At 40.6% G+C, this 15976-nt stretch overlaps 1 protein-coding gene across 6 annotated transcripts in view; it reads right to left on the bottom strand.

Moving 5' to 3' along the window:
* Window positions 1-15976, bottom strand: part of garnl3 (GTPase activating Rap/RanGAP domain like 3) — a 63089-nt gene that overhangs the window by 37161 nt on the left and 9952 nt on the right. For 5 of the 6 annotated variants that reach the window (XM_032540041.1, XM_032540046.1, XM_032540042.1 and 2 more), the window contains exon 2: window positions 6527-6596. In XM_032540041.1, coding sequence (XP_032395932.1) covers window positions 6527-6596 — 70 coding nt within the window. Of the gene's footprint in view, window positions 1-6526; window positions 6597-10593; window positions 10860-15976 lie in introns of those variants that run through there. The other variant, XM_032540045.1, reaches the window with a different exon arrangement.

Here is a 15976-nt window from a genome sequence, read left to right as displayed (position 1 = left end):
AGGACTGAAGGCATTAGCTCACCTACCCACCCACCCACCCATGAGGAGTCCCGCTAGTAGGGAGCAGCAGCTTTAAGGGCCCTCAAGAGTGAGCAGATTCTGCAGTGAAGCCTGGGATCACAGAACACAGCAGCAGAGCACCATGCATCTTCTAACTAATCTAACTATGACGTAGCATATTTTAAATAACTATCAAAAAGGTGTTTTATTCTCTAAACTGACATTTTTAAAGGTTGGATGGGACACACAATGACCAACTGCTGTTGAGCTTTCTTAGTTGGACCTTTTGCTGTAGGACAGTAAGAAACTTGAAAGGAGTTTGCAACTGTAGATGACAGCACAGCTATGTGTCTAAAAGAGACATAACGTGTTATAAAAAAGAGAAATAGAAGAAAACAAATCAAGAAATGCCCACTTAATTGCAGTTACAACAACTTCTGGTCCCAGAAGCTGCAACTGGCCCCTGCAGCTTCATTAAAGTTTCAAACAGGCAACAGAAAAACTTAACTACCTCAAGTATAGATACCAATAAAGAACAAGGGTTTAATATTGGCAGCCACTTACAGAAATCCTGTGATTGTTTGATTCACAGACAATAAACAGAGAAAAACCTCCTGTCAAACTTTAAAGAAGCAGCCCTCTTGAGCCCGTGTTCTCTGCAGTTTCTGGGAGAGTTTGTCAGTTCGCACTTAAGATTGCAAGGGTGTGTCCTGTGTGAATCCTGGTGACAAATACCACCCATTGTAACTACCACTGTAATCTATCATTCTCCAATAGTAAACCTCAATGGCTTTAGTTATGACTCATGAGAAAGCTGTTGACACATCTGGCCGTGTGTGTGTGTGTGTGTGTGTGTGTGTGTGTGTGTGTGTGTGTGTGTGTGTGTGTGTGTGTGTGTGTGTGTGTGTGTGTGTGTGTGTGTGTGTGTGTGCGTGCCAGCTGAAGATAAAAATGTAAATGTTGTGAGGCCCAAACGTCTTAACCATTGGAGCTATTTACAGTGAAAAAACAACATAGAAGACTAAATAAAACAAACTATTCATCTTTGAGAAGCCAGAATCAGAGATTCTTTTGGCAAGTTTGCTAAAAATAAATGAAATAACTGATTATTAAAATGATTTCAGATCAATTAAAAGATCAATTCAGACTAATGGTTTCAGCTCTACGTCCTTACCCTTAAAATCATCTCAATTTGTAACGTATTATTGTCAGCTGATTGTGGTTACATTTATACATAGGTGGTCATATATTTTATTAAATAAAAACTCAATCTGCCATCATCTTGTAATTGCAACTTGTGGCCACAATTCAGCCAAAGTTACAAAGTATAGCTTTAATATCAGTAAACACACAAACAGACACAGTCACACACAGTGAGACGCACGTACGCCAAGAGTGGGAATGAATTCAGTGTGACAGTGCAGTCAAAAGCCTCTGAGCCAGTGACAGTAACACTGGTAGGCAGGCGGGAGTCGAGCCGTCTGCTCACCAGTCACTGTGCAAGACTGACAGCTAACCTCTCAACACAGTGCTCCTCAAATACACACTCGTATACACAGTAGTCTCAGTCATGGCGTGGACAAAGTCAACATGACGGTATGTGTGTGTCTGAAGGGTTTGATCCTCAAAACCTCCAACATGTATTTTGTTTTCCAGATTCAGAGACAGCTAGTACCCACCTCTCTCTATCCATCACGCCTTTATCTGTAAGACTCAAATGAAGACAATACACTTGATAGAAAAAACAACAACAACAACGCCACGCTCTCCAAACTGTTGTGTCAGGATGAAACGGGATTGTCAACGGCTTCAGCTTTGGTGTGCCGCACACAATTAAGCTTTTAAAAGTGGACCGTGGAGTTGTCGGTGAATGAAGTGGCAAGACAGATTGGGAGTTGCCTTTGTGTGTGTGTTAGTCATGGAGTATTTGTTTGCTCATTTGTGTGGATGAGTGTGTGCTGGCACAGAGGTTAATAGAAACCTCACACACACCACTGATTCCCCACACTCTCGCGTTCATTCAGGATAACTTAGCCTACAAAATCCTATGATTCAATATGTTCCAGTGTAGTGAACCGGTGAGTGCATGAATATTCCACCACACACTGAGCTCCTGAGGAGTGCAGGTAAAGTCTTTCCTCCATGTCTCTGGATCAGGATGTATTTAAGCCATGCTAGCGACAATGCAGTCATTGGGTCAGACTGTAATATTTCAACAACTATTAGATGGATTGCCATGAAAGTTTGTACAGACCTTCATGCCCCCCGAGGATAACTACTAATGACTTTTGAGGAGCCTCTGACTTTTCCTCTAGCGTCAATGTGAGATTGACATTTTTGTTTTTAATTGAAATATCTTGACAACTATTCAATGGATTGTCATGACATTTAGTACAAACAGTCATGGTTCTTAACAGATTAATTGTAAAAACTGACTTTTTTATCTAGTGCCATCATCAAGTCAAAATGTGTCCAATACTAAACTACAATAGTTTATGACCAAACACCTGAAAAACTACTTAATTCCCATCACTCTCAACAGTAGGCTACTTTGAGTTTACTCCACATGTTGCACGCTAACATTCTAAGCTATGATGGTGAACATCTAAATGCTAGAATTATCATTGTGAATATGTTAGCGTGCTGACGTGAGCATTTAGCTTAATGCCAAAGTTCATCATCACAGAACAGCTAGCATGGCTGTAGACTAGTCTTGTTGTTAGAGGGATTTGAACTTTCTTCTGAAGCTGTGATGCTCATATGCACACATCCAGAAGGATAGTGAGAGCAAGCCTCATGTCTCATTATAACAGAACATTAACTTTGCATTTCCAAAGCGTTCCTGATTCCTACAGTACAATATCAGGTTTCCTTATCAAATGCACGTGGAGTTTCCACTTCAGATCCTTAACACTTCTATAACGTGAAAGTGGTTTGTGTCTGTGTGTGTGTGTGTATATGTGTACTGGAGGGAATCATACACCCCCGACAGTGTCTGTAGAGGTAGGCTACCTGCTCTTATTGGCAACTGCTACTGCCTCTTCAATGATGCCAAAAATAAAACAAACAGGATGAGTCACGGCTTGGCTTATGATAGTCTCTCTTATTAGGGAGACCCTGCTTTGAATCTGTGTCTCCCACTTGTGTTGAGACATGTGAAAGCATGTTCATCAACGCACTGCAACACACTGGAGTCAGTGTCATGTCTACAAAAGATAAAACACAAATGTGAACTGATTTGTAGTCGGTATAATTATGTTTACATCGTAGTCACTTAGCTTTACTTTAGATGTAATTACCAGTTTGTCTCCACATTTTAAAAAGCATTCCACTGTAAGAAGTATTTTATAGCATGTTATATTGCAAAAAATAACTATGTTGGTAAAGTTAAGTATAAAACTTTACCAGAGTTCATGATAAAAGTCCTTTTTCTTGCTGATGGGCCTAACAAGTTAATGTTTTTAAGACCTTTCTAGGACACAAATCTTGCATGAATACATTTAACATACATTATGTTAAATTTCACTAGCTGTTTTAAACAAGGCATGTCCGGGAATGTGTTTTTCTTTATAGATCAATTATAAATGTATTTTAAAGCTATAATGTGTAGTTTTTGTCGTACCCATTAGGACGTATTGACAACAACACTCTTGGCGCATCCACATGGCACAAGCCTTCTGTGATTGCACACATCTTCCCACCCCTCCTCAGAACAGTTGCTAGTAGCCGAGGAGACACGGAGGATTAAAAAAACATGGACTCTTCAGAAAAGGTAATTATCTTCACTCGAGCTTCTGTGCGGGAAAGTCACCAGAAGCCACAACGTGAACATAGCATTACTGAGAAATAATGAGAGAGTTGTATGGAGCTGACAGTCTTAATTATGTTGCAACTCATTTGGCAATGGCTTAAATGAAACGGATGTACAAGGATTCATTTGGACATCTAAAAGGGAGTTGGTTTAATCTAGAACTAGGCCTTTCCCAACAAGTTGGGGCAGCATTTAACTATAAAGGTAAGGGTATTAGGCTCAGCAGAGAGGTATGGATTAGGTTTTATAGGAATTGTAGATACCTTGTATATTATAGCCCAACAGATACTCAAACATCTTTTTGTTATTTTTGTGGTGACATTTCCAATATATCAGCAAGAAGCTCTTTGTATAGCTCTACTGTGTGATACTGTAAAGCGTGATTCTGTGAACACACCTTCACAGTGAGAATTATATTTATCTAAGAGTTGTGGATAATCAAGAGAAAGTCCAATTATCACACTTTCCTAATTTTAGGAATTTTATGATTTCTATGGAAATTTCAGGTGCTGATGTGTTGCCTACTTCACATTGGACAGACACAGACTTTGAACACACAGATTCAATACTGTCAACAAAAGGAGCTGATTGTTGGCTAAAAGGAATCAGGACTTGAATTTTACACAGACTCTTGCCCGACCTTTACACAAACCTCCCCTGGATACGCACAGCCTTAAACAGTGAGAGAGCCAGAGTTGACAAAAAACACTTTCCCTTGTATGTTCACTTCCAACAAGCAATTTTATTTCTCTTTTCAACAGAAAAACAAAACTAACCTAAGCTTGGCAACATGTGCTTATCTTCCCTGAGGTTATTTCTGAAGATCAACCTGGGTTTATCAAGCCCTGCCAGGAAGTTTCCATTCTCCACTTACTCATTCAATCACTCATAACATCATTTTTTAAGGTTTATTGTTATTTGTTTTGGGGATACACTTAATTAAGCTGATTAAAATGATTCTTGCTAATTACAACAAAACTGAGATGGTAGTTCTGAGTAATCATACCGCAGCACTTATTTTTGGCCTTAATACTGATTAACTAACACCAAAAAGGCTGTGTCGGTGGGGAACTAGTCATCAAGGCCAAAGAAGGTTGTAGAGGAAGTTGTTGGTGGTTCAGTTGGTGGTTCTTCATTTATTTTTGTCATCCCATTTATGATCATTACTCTCAGTATGCTAAATATGAAGCTAGAGCCAGCAGGCGACTAGCTTAGCATAGCATAAAGACTGGAAGTGAGGTGAAACAGCTAGCCTGGCTTTGCCCTTGTTGTCACAGAGACTCCAAGAAGTCAATGCTTTTGGCAAAAGAATTGTTCCTGCACAAAAATGTGGGTAAAAGGATTTAATGTTAACATTGCGCTACATTCACCTTTGTTCCTGAAGTTATATTCACATGACAGCTAGTTCACAGTCCTTGTAAGGTAAATGTAAATGTATTAGTCTTTTGAGGACTATGACTATTGACTATGGCATATGGAAATTTTGAAAAGAAAAAAAATTGTTTTATCATTTAATTGCAATAACGGTAAAACATTTGGTGATTCCAGCATCTCAAATGTTTTTCAAAAAAAGCTTTTCTCCGCTTTATATAATTATATATTTTTGGGTTTCGGACTGTGCTCTGATTAGGACATTTTTCACAATTATGCATCATTTGATAGACTTAATTATTAATAAATCAATAATAAATGACAATTATTATTTACAGCCTACAGTGAGCATCTGGGGAGACCATTTAAATAAAACCAGTGACTCTTGGTTAGTTAACATTTGTATACTAATCTACCAATGGATATTGTCTTAATATCTTTTCGTTAATCCATCATGATGGATCACAGATCCCTTAAGCTTGCCTTGCCGTACAGCAAAAATATCAAATGCTAAGTGTAGAAAATGTGACGAAGATGAAGAAGTCTAAAGCACACGTGTGTAGGAAGTGGAACAGGTGTCTCCTGCTGTGACTGGCACACTTTGAATATTAAGGCTATCAGTGAACTCATCCTGGCTTACCCAGGATGAGTTCACTGATAGCCTAATATCATCACAGTTTAGAAACTGCTCTCTCCCTCTCTCTCTTTTTCTCACGTACATACCCCCACACACAGCAGCACTGTGTGTAGTGTCAGTGTGCTAGTACTGATTAGCAGCATGTGGTTTCTCGTCAACCCTAATCTGTTGCCCATGTGGGGCGCAGCACTCATGGACAAGCCCACAATGTGTCTCCGGTAGGAAGTACGATTGCAGTGTACAACCCTAGGACTTCCTGTCCCTCTGGGCTATCGGGATGCACAGACTCAGCTCCCAGTGGAGGGACGTGCACTCGTGCACACACTCCCACTAAGCAACAGTGACTCAACAGCTTAGTAATCAACCACATATATACACACTGTGCTGCAGCATCAAAACAAAACATGAACTTTAGAGGCTGAGCAGGCATCACTGTGAGTGGGGCACCCATAGTTATTCACACTAGCAAAGCACATTGCTGGACCACACCCAGTACGTCATGACTCATCAGCCCCCCTCTGTTGTCCGTCCATGCCAACAGAAACGAGGGGAACGAAATAACAGAGAGAGAGAGAGGCAGAAAGGGAGGGGAGATCATGATGAGAAAAATCAACGAGGAGGATGGGGGGAAAAGAGGATGAGGAGATGGTCATGCTGAGACACAAAGAGAGCAATAAACAGATGAGTGCATTGTGGGTGGGACTTACCAGCTCCACCGAACCATAGTGTTTCCGGCTGAAGTCTCCACGCCTGCAGCCCAAGTCCTCCGAGGCAGAGCTGCAACACAAACGCATGGTCAGACACATGGCCTGTCTGTCCTCCATCACATAACATAGACATACATAAACTGTGGCAGTTGCTGCATCTGCTTTTCTCCACTCTTTTTTTTCTAATCTCGCTTCTTGACCATGCCCACTTGGTTCACCCTCCGTCTTTCTCTCTCTCTCCTCTTCCTTTTTTCTTTCTTTCCCTTCATCCTGTCTGAGTCTTTGTCGGTGTGGCGGGGCTGCTGGTGGCATGGTGACTGGCAGGGAGCGGCGGCCTACCCCAGTTCTGATTAAGACGTGGGTCCTGATTGAATTAACTTCAGTGATAGATGGGGACTGGCTGGGAGAGCAGACTTCTGGTCCAATAGCCAAATGCGTACACAGAGTAGATACATAGAAAGAGAGAGACACAAACACACACACACACGCACACACACACACACGTACACACACACACACACACACACGCACACACACGCACACACACAGCTAGCTTGACTATACTGAACACTCTTGAATCTAACTGTAGAAACCAGAATTTATGTATTAGCATGCTTTAAGTCCGAAAGACTTAGCCCTAAAAATGTGAAAACATAAAATTGTTTAGCATATACCACAATGGTACACAACAACCTACCAATCTGTGTTGTTGCACCCCTACATTACATTTATCCCAATCCCAAAAATTGTTTTATATTTTTTGTATTCATTATACCACCTGAGCTCTAGACGTGTTTCACCTAATACCAAAACATGATTTCATGGTCAGAGGAATCTACAACATATGGTAGCGAGTGGTAAACCGTATATGTGTGTGTACATGGTGGGGGTTATTTTGTATACCTTGTCTTTGTATAATATCTTTGATTGTCAGAGTGATGATATGACCTGCATGCTTTCTGCCTCCTTTAGACCACATCCCCCACTCCTCGTATACCTCCCTCTGACTCTTCTCCTCTCTGGTCAGGTTTCTCTCTCTCTATCTCTGCAGAGTGGGGCTGTTAATACATAATGTACACTCAAGCTTAAAGGATGCATTTTAAAGTACGCCTGTGCTACAGGATGTATCCATCACGGTTTCCTTACCCACTCTCCTCCTCTACACACTGGTGATTGGGGTGGGGTCTGCTGCGCCACCACAACATATGCTCCATCACAGCTTTAACCTTTATGTGCTCCCACTTTTTCTTCTCAGCAACCGGGTTGCTATCTTTTCTACCCTTCACCTTTCCTCTGAGAGGAGAATACGGAAAAGGATTTTACTTTGGTGGTGGGAAGATACCAACTCACTCACCTTCCTAATGAAAACCTCTCCATCTCCTAGTGAAGCATATCTCCTTCTATAAAGGCTTCTTGTGATATTTAATGGTACTTATGGATGGACATTTTAGGGCTGAACTGAGCTTTTTGTTTTGGAATTGCATGTGTTATCAACAACATAAGCATTATCAATAAGAGATTTGTTTGTTTTGTTTTATAACCTTAGTTGGCTTGGCTCTAGAATATAGATGCATGTAAGCAGTCACTTGCACAGGAAGATATGTTTCACAAAAACTTGGCTGTTTAATGCCCAAAGGAAAAAGTGCCAGATTGAGAATGCATTCTTGTGTACTTGGGGAAAACTTGTGTCCAATTTTAGCTTTTTTGCTTTAAAATGTAGTGATATTTTAACACATGTAGGAGGTGTAGCCCACGGTGAACTAAGAACTGTTCGTGCACAAGGCCGTTTCTGTCAGACAAAAAACTGACACCTATTAAAGAGGTGGAATAAGCTGAGGAAGTGCGTGATGAGGAACATGTACCTGTCAACAGAGCTCTGGGAGTGCGACACAGTGGAGATGACATTCAGGTTTCAAGCACAGCATGTAAGTATGTGAGCATGTGATTAATCAAAGCAACAACAAATAAAAGATCTACAGTCTGAGCTTGTTCATCTTTTCAGGATTTTTGTTCTTTTTACTACAACAAAACTAAGGATTGAAACTTGCCCCATTATGTTTGACTTCAAATCTCGAGTTCTTTAATACTGAGTAAGTACTGAGTTTTATCCAAGATTTATTTTAATGGATTTTAAAATCTTATTTTTTTCCAAATGATTACAGCTTAACAAACACTGATAATATGAGGTTTGATAAATAAGATGGTGAAAATTGAAAACATTATACCTGCTCAACTTAAGCATGTTTGCATAGTCATTGTGAGCATGTTAGCATACTAAGAATAATATTTAACTTAAAGCTGTGCATATTGTAAGTACACTCCTGACATGATGCTTACCATGTATCAGGGATATAACACAGCTGAAACCATTATCCTGCACTCAAAGCTGCACGTAAGTTTTGAAATCATAACTTGAAGTCTGTACCATAACAGTTCTGTCACTTTTCAGCAGCGTAATGGCTGTTAGCCAAAGAAATATGACTTTGAAAGCTTGGATCAAAGAGAAATAGCTCTAAAACAGAGAAGAGGTAAAATGGATATTCATTACTCAACTGCTGCCCTCAGTAATGGAGTACAGGGAAGGTTACAAATAGTGGTTTCTGTCACAAGACAATGGACCGTCGCCACTGAAAGGCTCCATACAGTACAGTGAAATGTGAAATATAAATCACACTGAGCACCCATTATACTAAACCTCATAGTGCTGCTCAAGAACAAAAAGCCAATCCTTTTGTCGGTCAAACACTCCCTCTTCAAACCCATCACTCCATAAAGTTGTTCTTTTTGAGATTGTGTTGGAAAGAAAACACAAGAAAAGACCTTGATGTTAACAGGTGTAGAAGCTAACACACGACTCTTGAGAATGGCAATGAAGCAAATAAAAAGGCCAACATTCAGAATTGATCAAACATTCAACAGCTTTTCTGTTTCTTACATCCACGTGACAAACTAAATAATTTAAATGTCAGTCGACCCACCCCCCCCCCTACACTTTTCTATCAGAGCTTCTAGATTATTCTTTACAAAAGAAGTCACAAAGTAAATTTGCAACAGTGATATATATAATTTAGAAATATAAGGAAGAGCTGGACAAACATGCAGATGATCACACAAAATGGGAATTTGTGCCATAACAAGCCATGACAGCATTTTGATAAGTCATAGAGCATTTCCTGGAAATTTCAGGACATCTTTGGCTCTTTCCTCTCCGCACAATTGGTGCGACATGAAAAGAAGGCGTCTCTGCTATTGGCAGCCCTGTGCCATAAGAGCTTTATGTTCACTATAAGATGTCTCTCTGTCCAAGTGTCACTGCAGCCCCAGTCTCTTGCTGGTAAAAAGCTGCAGGACTTGGACTACTTTACATCTGAACTCAGCTGCAGGATTTACACCAGATGCATGGTTTCAGTGTGGCAACATACGCCAGAGCTGCATGCACCTCCACTCTACAGTAACTTCAACTGAAAAGCATGTCATGCATATTTCATAATTTTCCATGCACATACTTAAATATCTGCTTTCAAAAAAGGAGATGGATCAATTAAGCTAATAAGCAACAGAATACCCACACAGATGAACCGACTCAGTTTACAATTCATAAAACTGGAGACCAAGCTGCACATAAACCTGTGCTGTGGTTTAATTAAAAGCTGTTAACAAAAGTCTGCTAAAAGAGTCTGTTGAGGAGAGTCAATACTTCCACTGGAGACTTGTGGATTCAGTGGTGCTTAGTTTCCCAGCCATTCCAGAGTAATACAAAAAAAAAAATCAACACATTTTGCAATTGATACATAACTAGACATGTATCAAAACTCGACCAAAACAGTCGATTACTGGAAACAATATTTGCCATTTTAAGAGCGTAAAAGGGTACTTTACGCACCAACAACTGTTTGCACACCGGAGCAGGTGTCTTCTGCTTTGTCTCATTTGTTCGGGGCTGCATGATAAAATATGCCAGTGCTGCAGGGATATGACAGAGCGACGACAAAGAGCTATGCATTCAACAGATGAGAGGTGGCATGCAGAAACACAGGTAGGAGTAAGATTGTTGTTTCGTTTTTTACCGCTGATTGAAAGTCAACAGTTTGTTAGAGGCTGGATCCACACTGTTCATGTCCCCATTCGATGTCAGTCCAGCGGACAGGAGACAACAACAAATCGGCGTCTCCTTTTCTCTCCGCGGGTTTCTTTTCTTGTTAAGAGCGCCGTAACGGCACTGCGGCGCAAACTCCGACAACAGCTGGTGGAAACCCTGTTGGTGGTTGGACTCTGTCTGGATCCGGTCTCTGCGCGCAACTGGTCACAGCATGATGATGAAGCGGAACCTCTCTCTCTCTCTCTCTCTCTCTCTCTCTCTCTCTCTCTCTCTATGCTGCATTTCAATCCACCACAATTTGTTGCTGGAGGCTCTGTGGAGCAAAAGGCACCATTCAGAGCAGATTACTATTATCGTTTTTTTTTTTCTTCTTTGAGTTTCTGTTACATCACCGCCAATTACGTTCTCTACAGTTACAATATCCTGGAGCGCAAAGTGATGTCAGGATGCAAGACTGAGGCTGCAGGTTCTCATCACATCATCTGGTGTGAGCACGGAGAGAGAAAAAGAAGAAGATAAATTAAACATGCATTTAGGAATTTATGGTTTCAAATCGGATTCCTGTCAGTTAGGAGCAGAAGAAGAAGCTTTTTATTTTGAAATCTATCCCATTGTTGGTAGGTCTACCACTTGCCACTTAATAAATCCCATAAAGTGTAAGATGTCAACAATTAAAAGGTTTTATTCCACCAAGTCTGCAGTTGTAAATGTTAATACGTTGTTAATAAACTGATTTTGGTCACAGTAACAGTCCACCCTGGTAATTTTAATTTTAACAACAGTAATCGTGTTTCGTTTAGGCTGTTAAAAAGGCTCCGGGGTCTCCAGAACCCCACACAGAACATGTTTGTCAGAATGTGGAAAACAAGGATGGAACACAAAAAGAAAGAAAATATTGAAGATGTTACATATAAGGAGAACAGTGGGATGTGGCAAAAACATGACACATACACACACAAACACACGGAATGTGAGCTTAGGTAAATCTGATACCTTCACAATAGCCCAGCCACAGCCTGTGTCTTCAGCTCAGTCACACACACACACACACACACACACACACACACACACACACACACACACACACACACACACACACACACACACACACACACAAAAGAGTGCAGGAATGCACGGCTCAGGCTACATGGCACTCTGCTCATCAATTCTTAATCAGTAGAAACTCCCCTTTGTGGCACACCACAGGAAAACACCTAAAGCTACAGCACCAACACACATGGCATTTACTCTCTTTGAATGTGACTTCCTTTAAAAATAACTCTTGTTGAAATGCAACTGGAATCCACAACAGCCTGAAGAAAAATAATTACTTTTTTAAAAGACACCAGTGAATACAGAACCCTCGTCTTTTCAGGTCAGGATCAAGTTACAAACAATCAACCTGTGATACCTGAACACCCCCGCCTCTAATTAGAGCCCAGAGGCCACACACACACACACACACGAAAACACACATGCGCACACACACACACTGCCCACATGTCCTTTGCATAAAGGCGTCTGTTTTATTTAACGGTCGCCTGTGAAGCCAGACTGTAACAAGGGAAGTCAGAAGGGGAAGACTTCCTGTTCAAAGATCAGTTTGTTAATGTGGCCCAGGAGCTACAGTATCCTCCTAAATTCATAACAAAGCTGTCATGAGAAAATGTGGTAGCGGCCCGCTCTAGGTGACAAATATAATCCACTAATTCCTCCCAATGGAAAAGAAGACACAAGAATGACACAAACACTTCTTGTGTCTTGCCCAATGTCTCCCTTCATCTCCCCTGATCTAAGACAAAGTGACTGTTAATTTAACTCATGACTATGGCTACATAAAACATTTTTTTTCATTATTGATGACTTTTGTGATCATTTTCTCAATTAATCGCCCTTAAAATGTCAGGAAATAGTTGCCACTACCATGAACCAGAGCCCAAGGGCTTTAAATAGATTTTTATTTGATTCAACCAGCACATTAATACCAATAAGATATTTACTTTCATAGAAGTCTTATTAAAAAGAAAAAAAAGAGAAATAAGTGAACCAGTGAATATTTGGCAAAAAAAAAAACTTAATGGACAATCTGTAAATCAACTTGTCGTTAAAGGTGACAGTCGGAAGAAAAGGCAGTCGGACTGACTGCCTCCAAGAGTTGGTCAAAAAGGTGCCTCGAACACACCGAAGCGACGCCAACATGTGCCTACATTCTGCGCGTGCCCGAAACGTGTTTCTGAAAACATTTTTTAAAAAATAGGCCATGCAGTTGATGAGTCTGTCTTCATTTCATTTTAAAAGATTTTCGTTAGATTTTGAAAGGCTCATCCCGCTCGTCATTTCTGGGTTAGCATTCCACCCATCAGATTGGTCATTGAGTCCCACTGCCTGCCTTCCATTTCAACATGTCAAATGATGGTTTAAGAAACCGATGATCTGATTTTGATTATGGATTCATCAGACGATTTAATAATTTTCTCTATAACATTTGTCTAACAATGTCAGCAAATAGTAAACCAATCTTAACATCCCACAGGACAAGATAAGACTGAGGCTTGTAGAGAAGAAGGGAATATAAGAATAGGAACAATACACATAGACTGAGGGGGATGTGAAACTCAATAATCCCACAGAGAGACGATCAAAGATAGTGTTTTTGACCACTACCAGCGCTATGGAGCAATGTTTTTAAGAGTTTTGTTTATATCACGCGTAGCTATTCCACTATCCGAAAGATTACTGGCGGTAATGTGCCAAGATACATACATACTGTAGCAATATGCCAATACAAGCAAGTATGAAGAAGACTGCTGGCAAGCACAATCAAGAATTTCTTCCAAAAATCTGCTTTGCAAATGCTTGCGCAAGCAAAAGCATGGGACGCATATTTGGGCTTTAAGAATGCACACATCCTGGTGAGAAACAGTGAATATAAACATACCTTGGTTTGTTTTAATCTGTAAACCACCTTGTCTGCAGGAATCTACTGCAAGGTGCAGAAACTCTTCCCTTTAGAGATGCTGGAACCACTCCTTGATTATTTTTTGTTTTAGCAGTATTTATGACAAAATGAGCCAACCATTATTCTTCCGGCTGGATGGCAACTTTTATTTATATGAGCCTTCCATTTGCCCATGGATTAACTTAACTCAAAGTACAGTATGTGTCAAATTTTGCATTATGTCATGAAAACAATGGAGGGCTGTTAAAGCAAACCTAAAGGGTTCACACCCCCTCAAATGCAAGCTTCCATTATGCTGAATAACCCATGAGCCTTGTCTTTTGGATCTATTGAGGACTTCAGCATTAGGTAGGAGGTAAAACAAATAACCCTCAATCTTCCACTCTTGTACATGCAAGTGTGTGGGACCCAGCAGTGCTAGACTATCCCAGGATTTGCATTCCCCGGACAAATTGAACTTCAAAGATCAGGTTATAAATGTAGGTGTAAGCATTATAGTGTGGCGGTTTAATCCATGTGTCCATGCCAGGATGGGTTGTAGTGCACAAGTGCACTAAATGCAAGTGTCTAAGCACATGCACTTGCACGCTAGCTTCAGCCTGTGAAGCTGCATGGCACGGATCAGGAGCTCTTGACTCAATAGTGTGCTAATCCCTCAGAGCAATGCTTCCTTCTCTCTGGACAGCTGCCACTCCGGCCCTTTAGTCTCACCAAGTAAGCCATGTCTGACCACGGCACCTTTCCCACGCGTGGGATAAATAAAGCCTCTATTTGTGTTTGAGAGAGCGTACAATGTGATTAGAGTATGGGAGTCAGATGTATGAAAAAGAGTAAAAAACAATGCAATGCAAAGTGTATAACACACTACTAAAAGCAGCAGTTGTTTTTGTTTTTTGTACATCCAGGTACAACATGCAAATCAATAGACCCGCCACCTGTCATTGATGGAGCTTAGATCCCTGGATAATATGCAACCTGGAGGAGGAAGCCGTAAATGGCTTCATTTGAATAGCACATGATTCAACCTGCACCACAATGGAAAAAAAATAGATGCAGCAATATGGTGAGCTCAAGAAGACATTTACCTCAAACTGTAAGTTCTTCCACTGAAAGTTTTTGTCAGTGGTAGAAAGTTTATTTACTCAAGTAATGTATTTAAGTACTACTGGGAAAAACAGCGGGCTGGGATTGCCTCCACATGGCTCTCATAGACCTTTCCCCAATACGAGAAAGATCTACGTTTTTTATGGCCACGTGCGCACATGTCCGGACCGCCTCTCAAAACAAAGAACAGAGAAGCTCACACACACAGTGTGAGCTTCATTCTCTTATCAGGATGCCACTACTTCACAATATCTTTACAAAGCAAATATTTGTTTGCTGCTTTATTCATTTTTATGAATGTCGAGTACAGTCCCTTCAAGTAAAGGATCCAAGTACTTCTTCTATCTGAGGAGTTCGGACCACTAGATGTACATTTCAATGAGTAACCAGTATAGTGCTTCTCTGAAGGTTTAAGATGTTTTCTAATGACAGTCATTTACACACATAAGTAACCCTCACATACATGCATGCAGAGATGTGCAGATGATTTGGATTCAGACCTTGGCCTCTTTGTTTCTAGCGTGCATCCTAAATGCCAGCAGGTCACCATGTGGCCTCAGTGAAATGTCACAGTGTCCGGCTGCAGCGATTGATGATGGCACTCTCATTTAATGTGATCAGGTGAATTAACCTTTTGTCTGTAACGATCAGACCGGCTCTGGACACCACTCTGCCCTTTGCCTTTTGGCTACATGTTGTGTGTGTGTGTGTGTGTGTGTGCGCGCTTTTGTAGAGTTTGTTTTGACACCGACAATGCACTTTAGTCCTGAATAAAATAAGGGATGCATTAGTACTTGTGTGCAATAACAACAACTTCCGTTGTTCCAGGACACAAAGAAACACAGTGGGTTTGTTGTCTATGTCTGAATAAAACCCTCAGCTGGAGCTACTTGAGTCCACCTGCTCCCCACAAAAATGTGACTGCTTCTTAATGCACTTACTCCTCCTAGTGGAAAAGTATAAATGGCCACTGTACTGTACCAGGCATGTCATTTTTACACTTTTTCAACTGCTTACACAATCTGACAACTCAAGCTTTGATTTTTTCTGCAGCTAATTAGCTTGATTTCCTCAGAGCTGTACTCATATTAAATAACAAAACACCCAAAGTGTGAAGGATTTTTCTTGAATTACATTTTTACAACCACTGACCCTCCACCATATGGTAACAAAACTGCTTTTACAGGTAGGGTCTGCCCTCTTGTGGTTATACCTTTTATTACAATTAAATGAGACAAGAATGATTTGTATATATATATATATATATATATATATATATATATATATA

This window comes from Etheostoma spectabile, chromosome 16, assembly GCF_008692095.1.
Source record: "Etheostoma spectabile isolate EspeVRDwgs_2016 chromosome 16, UIUC_Espe_1.0, whole genome shotgun sequence".
In the NCBI taxonomy this organism is placed as follows: domain Eukaryota; kingdom Metazoa; phylum Chordata; class Actinopteri; order Perciformes; family Percidae; genus Etheostoma; species Etheostoma spectabile.
The sequence above is the reverse complement of the archived record's forward strand: the minus strand, read 5'-3'. Positions and strand labels throughout refer to the sequence as shown.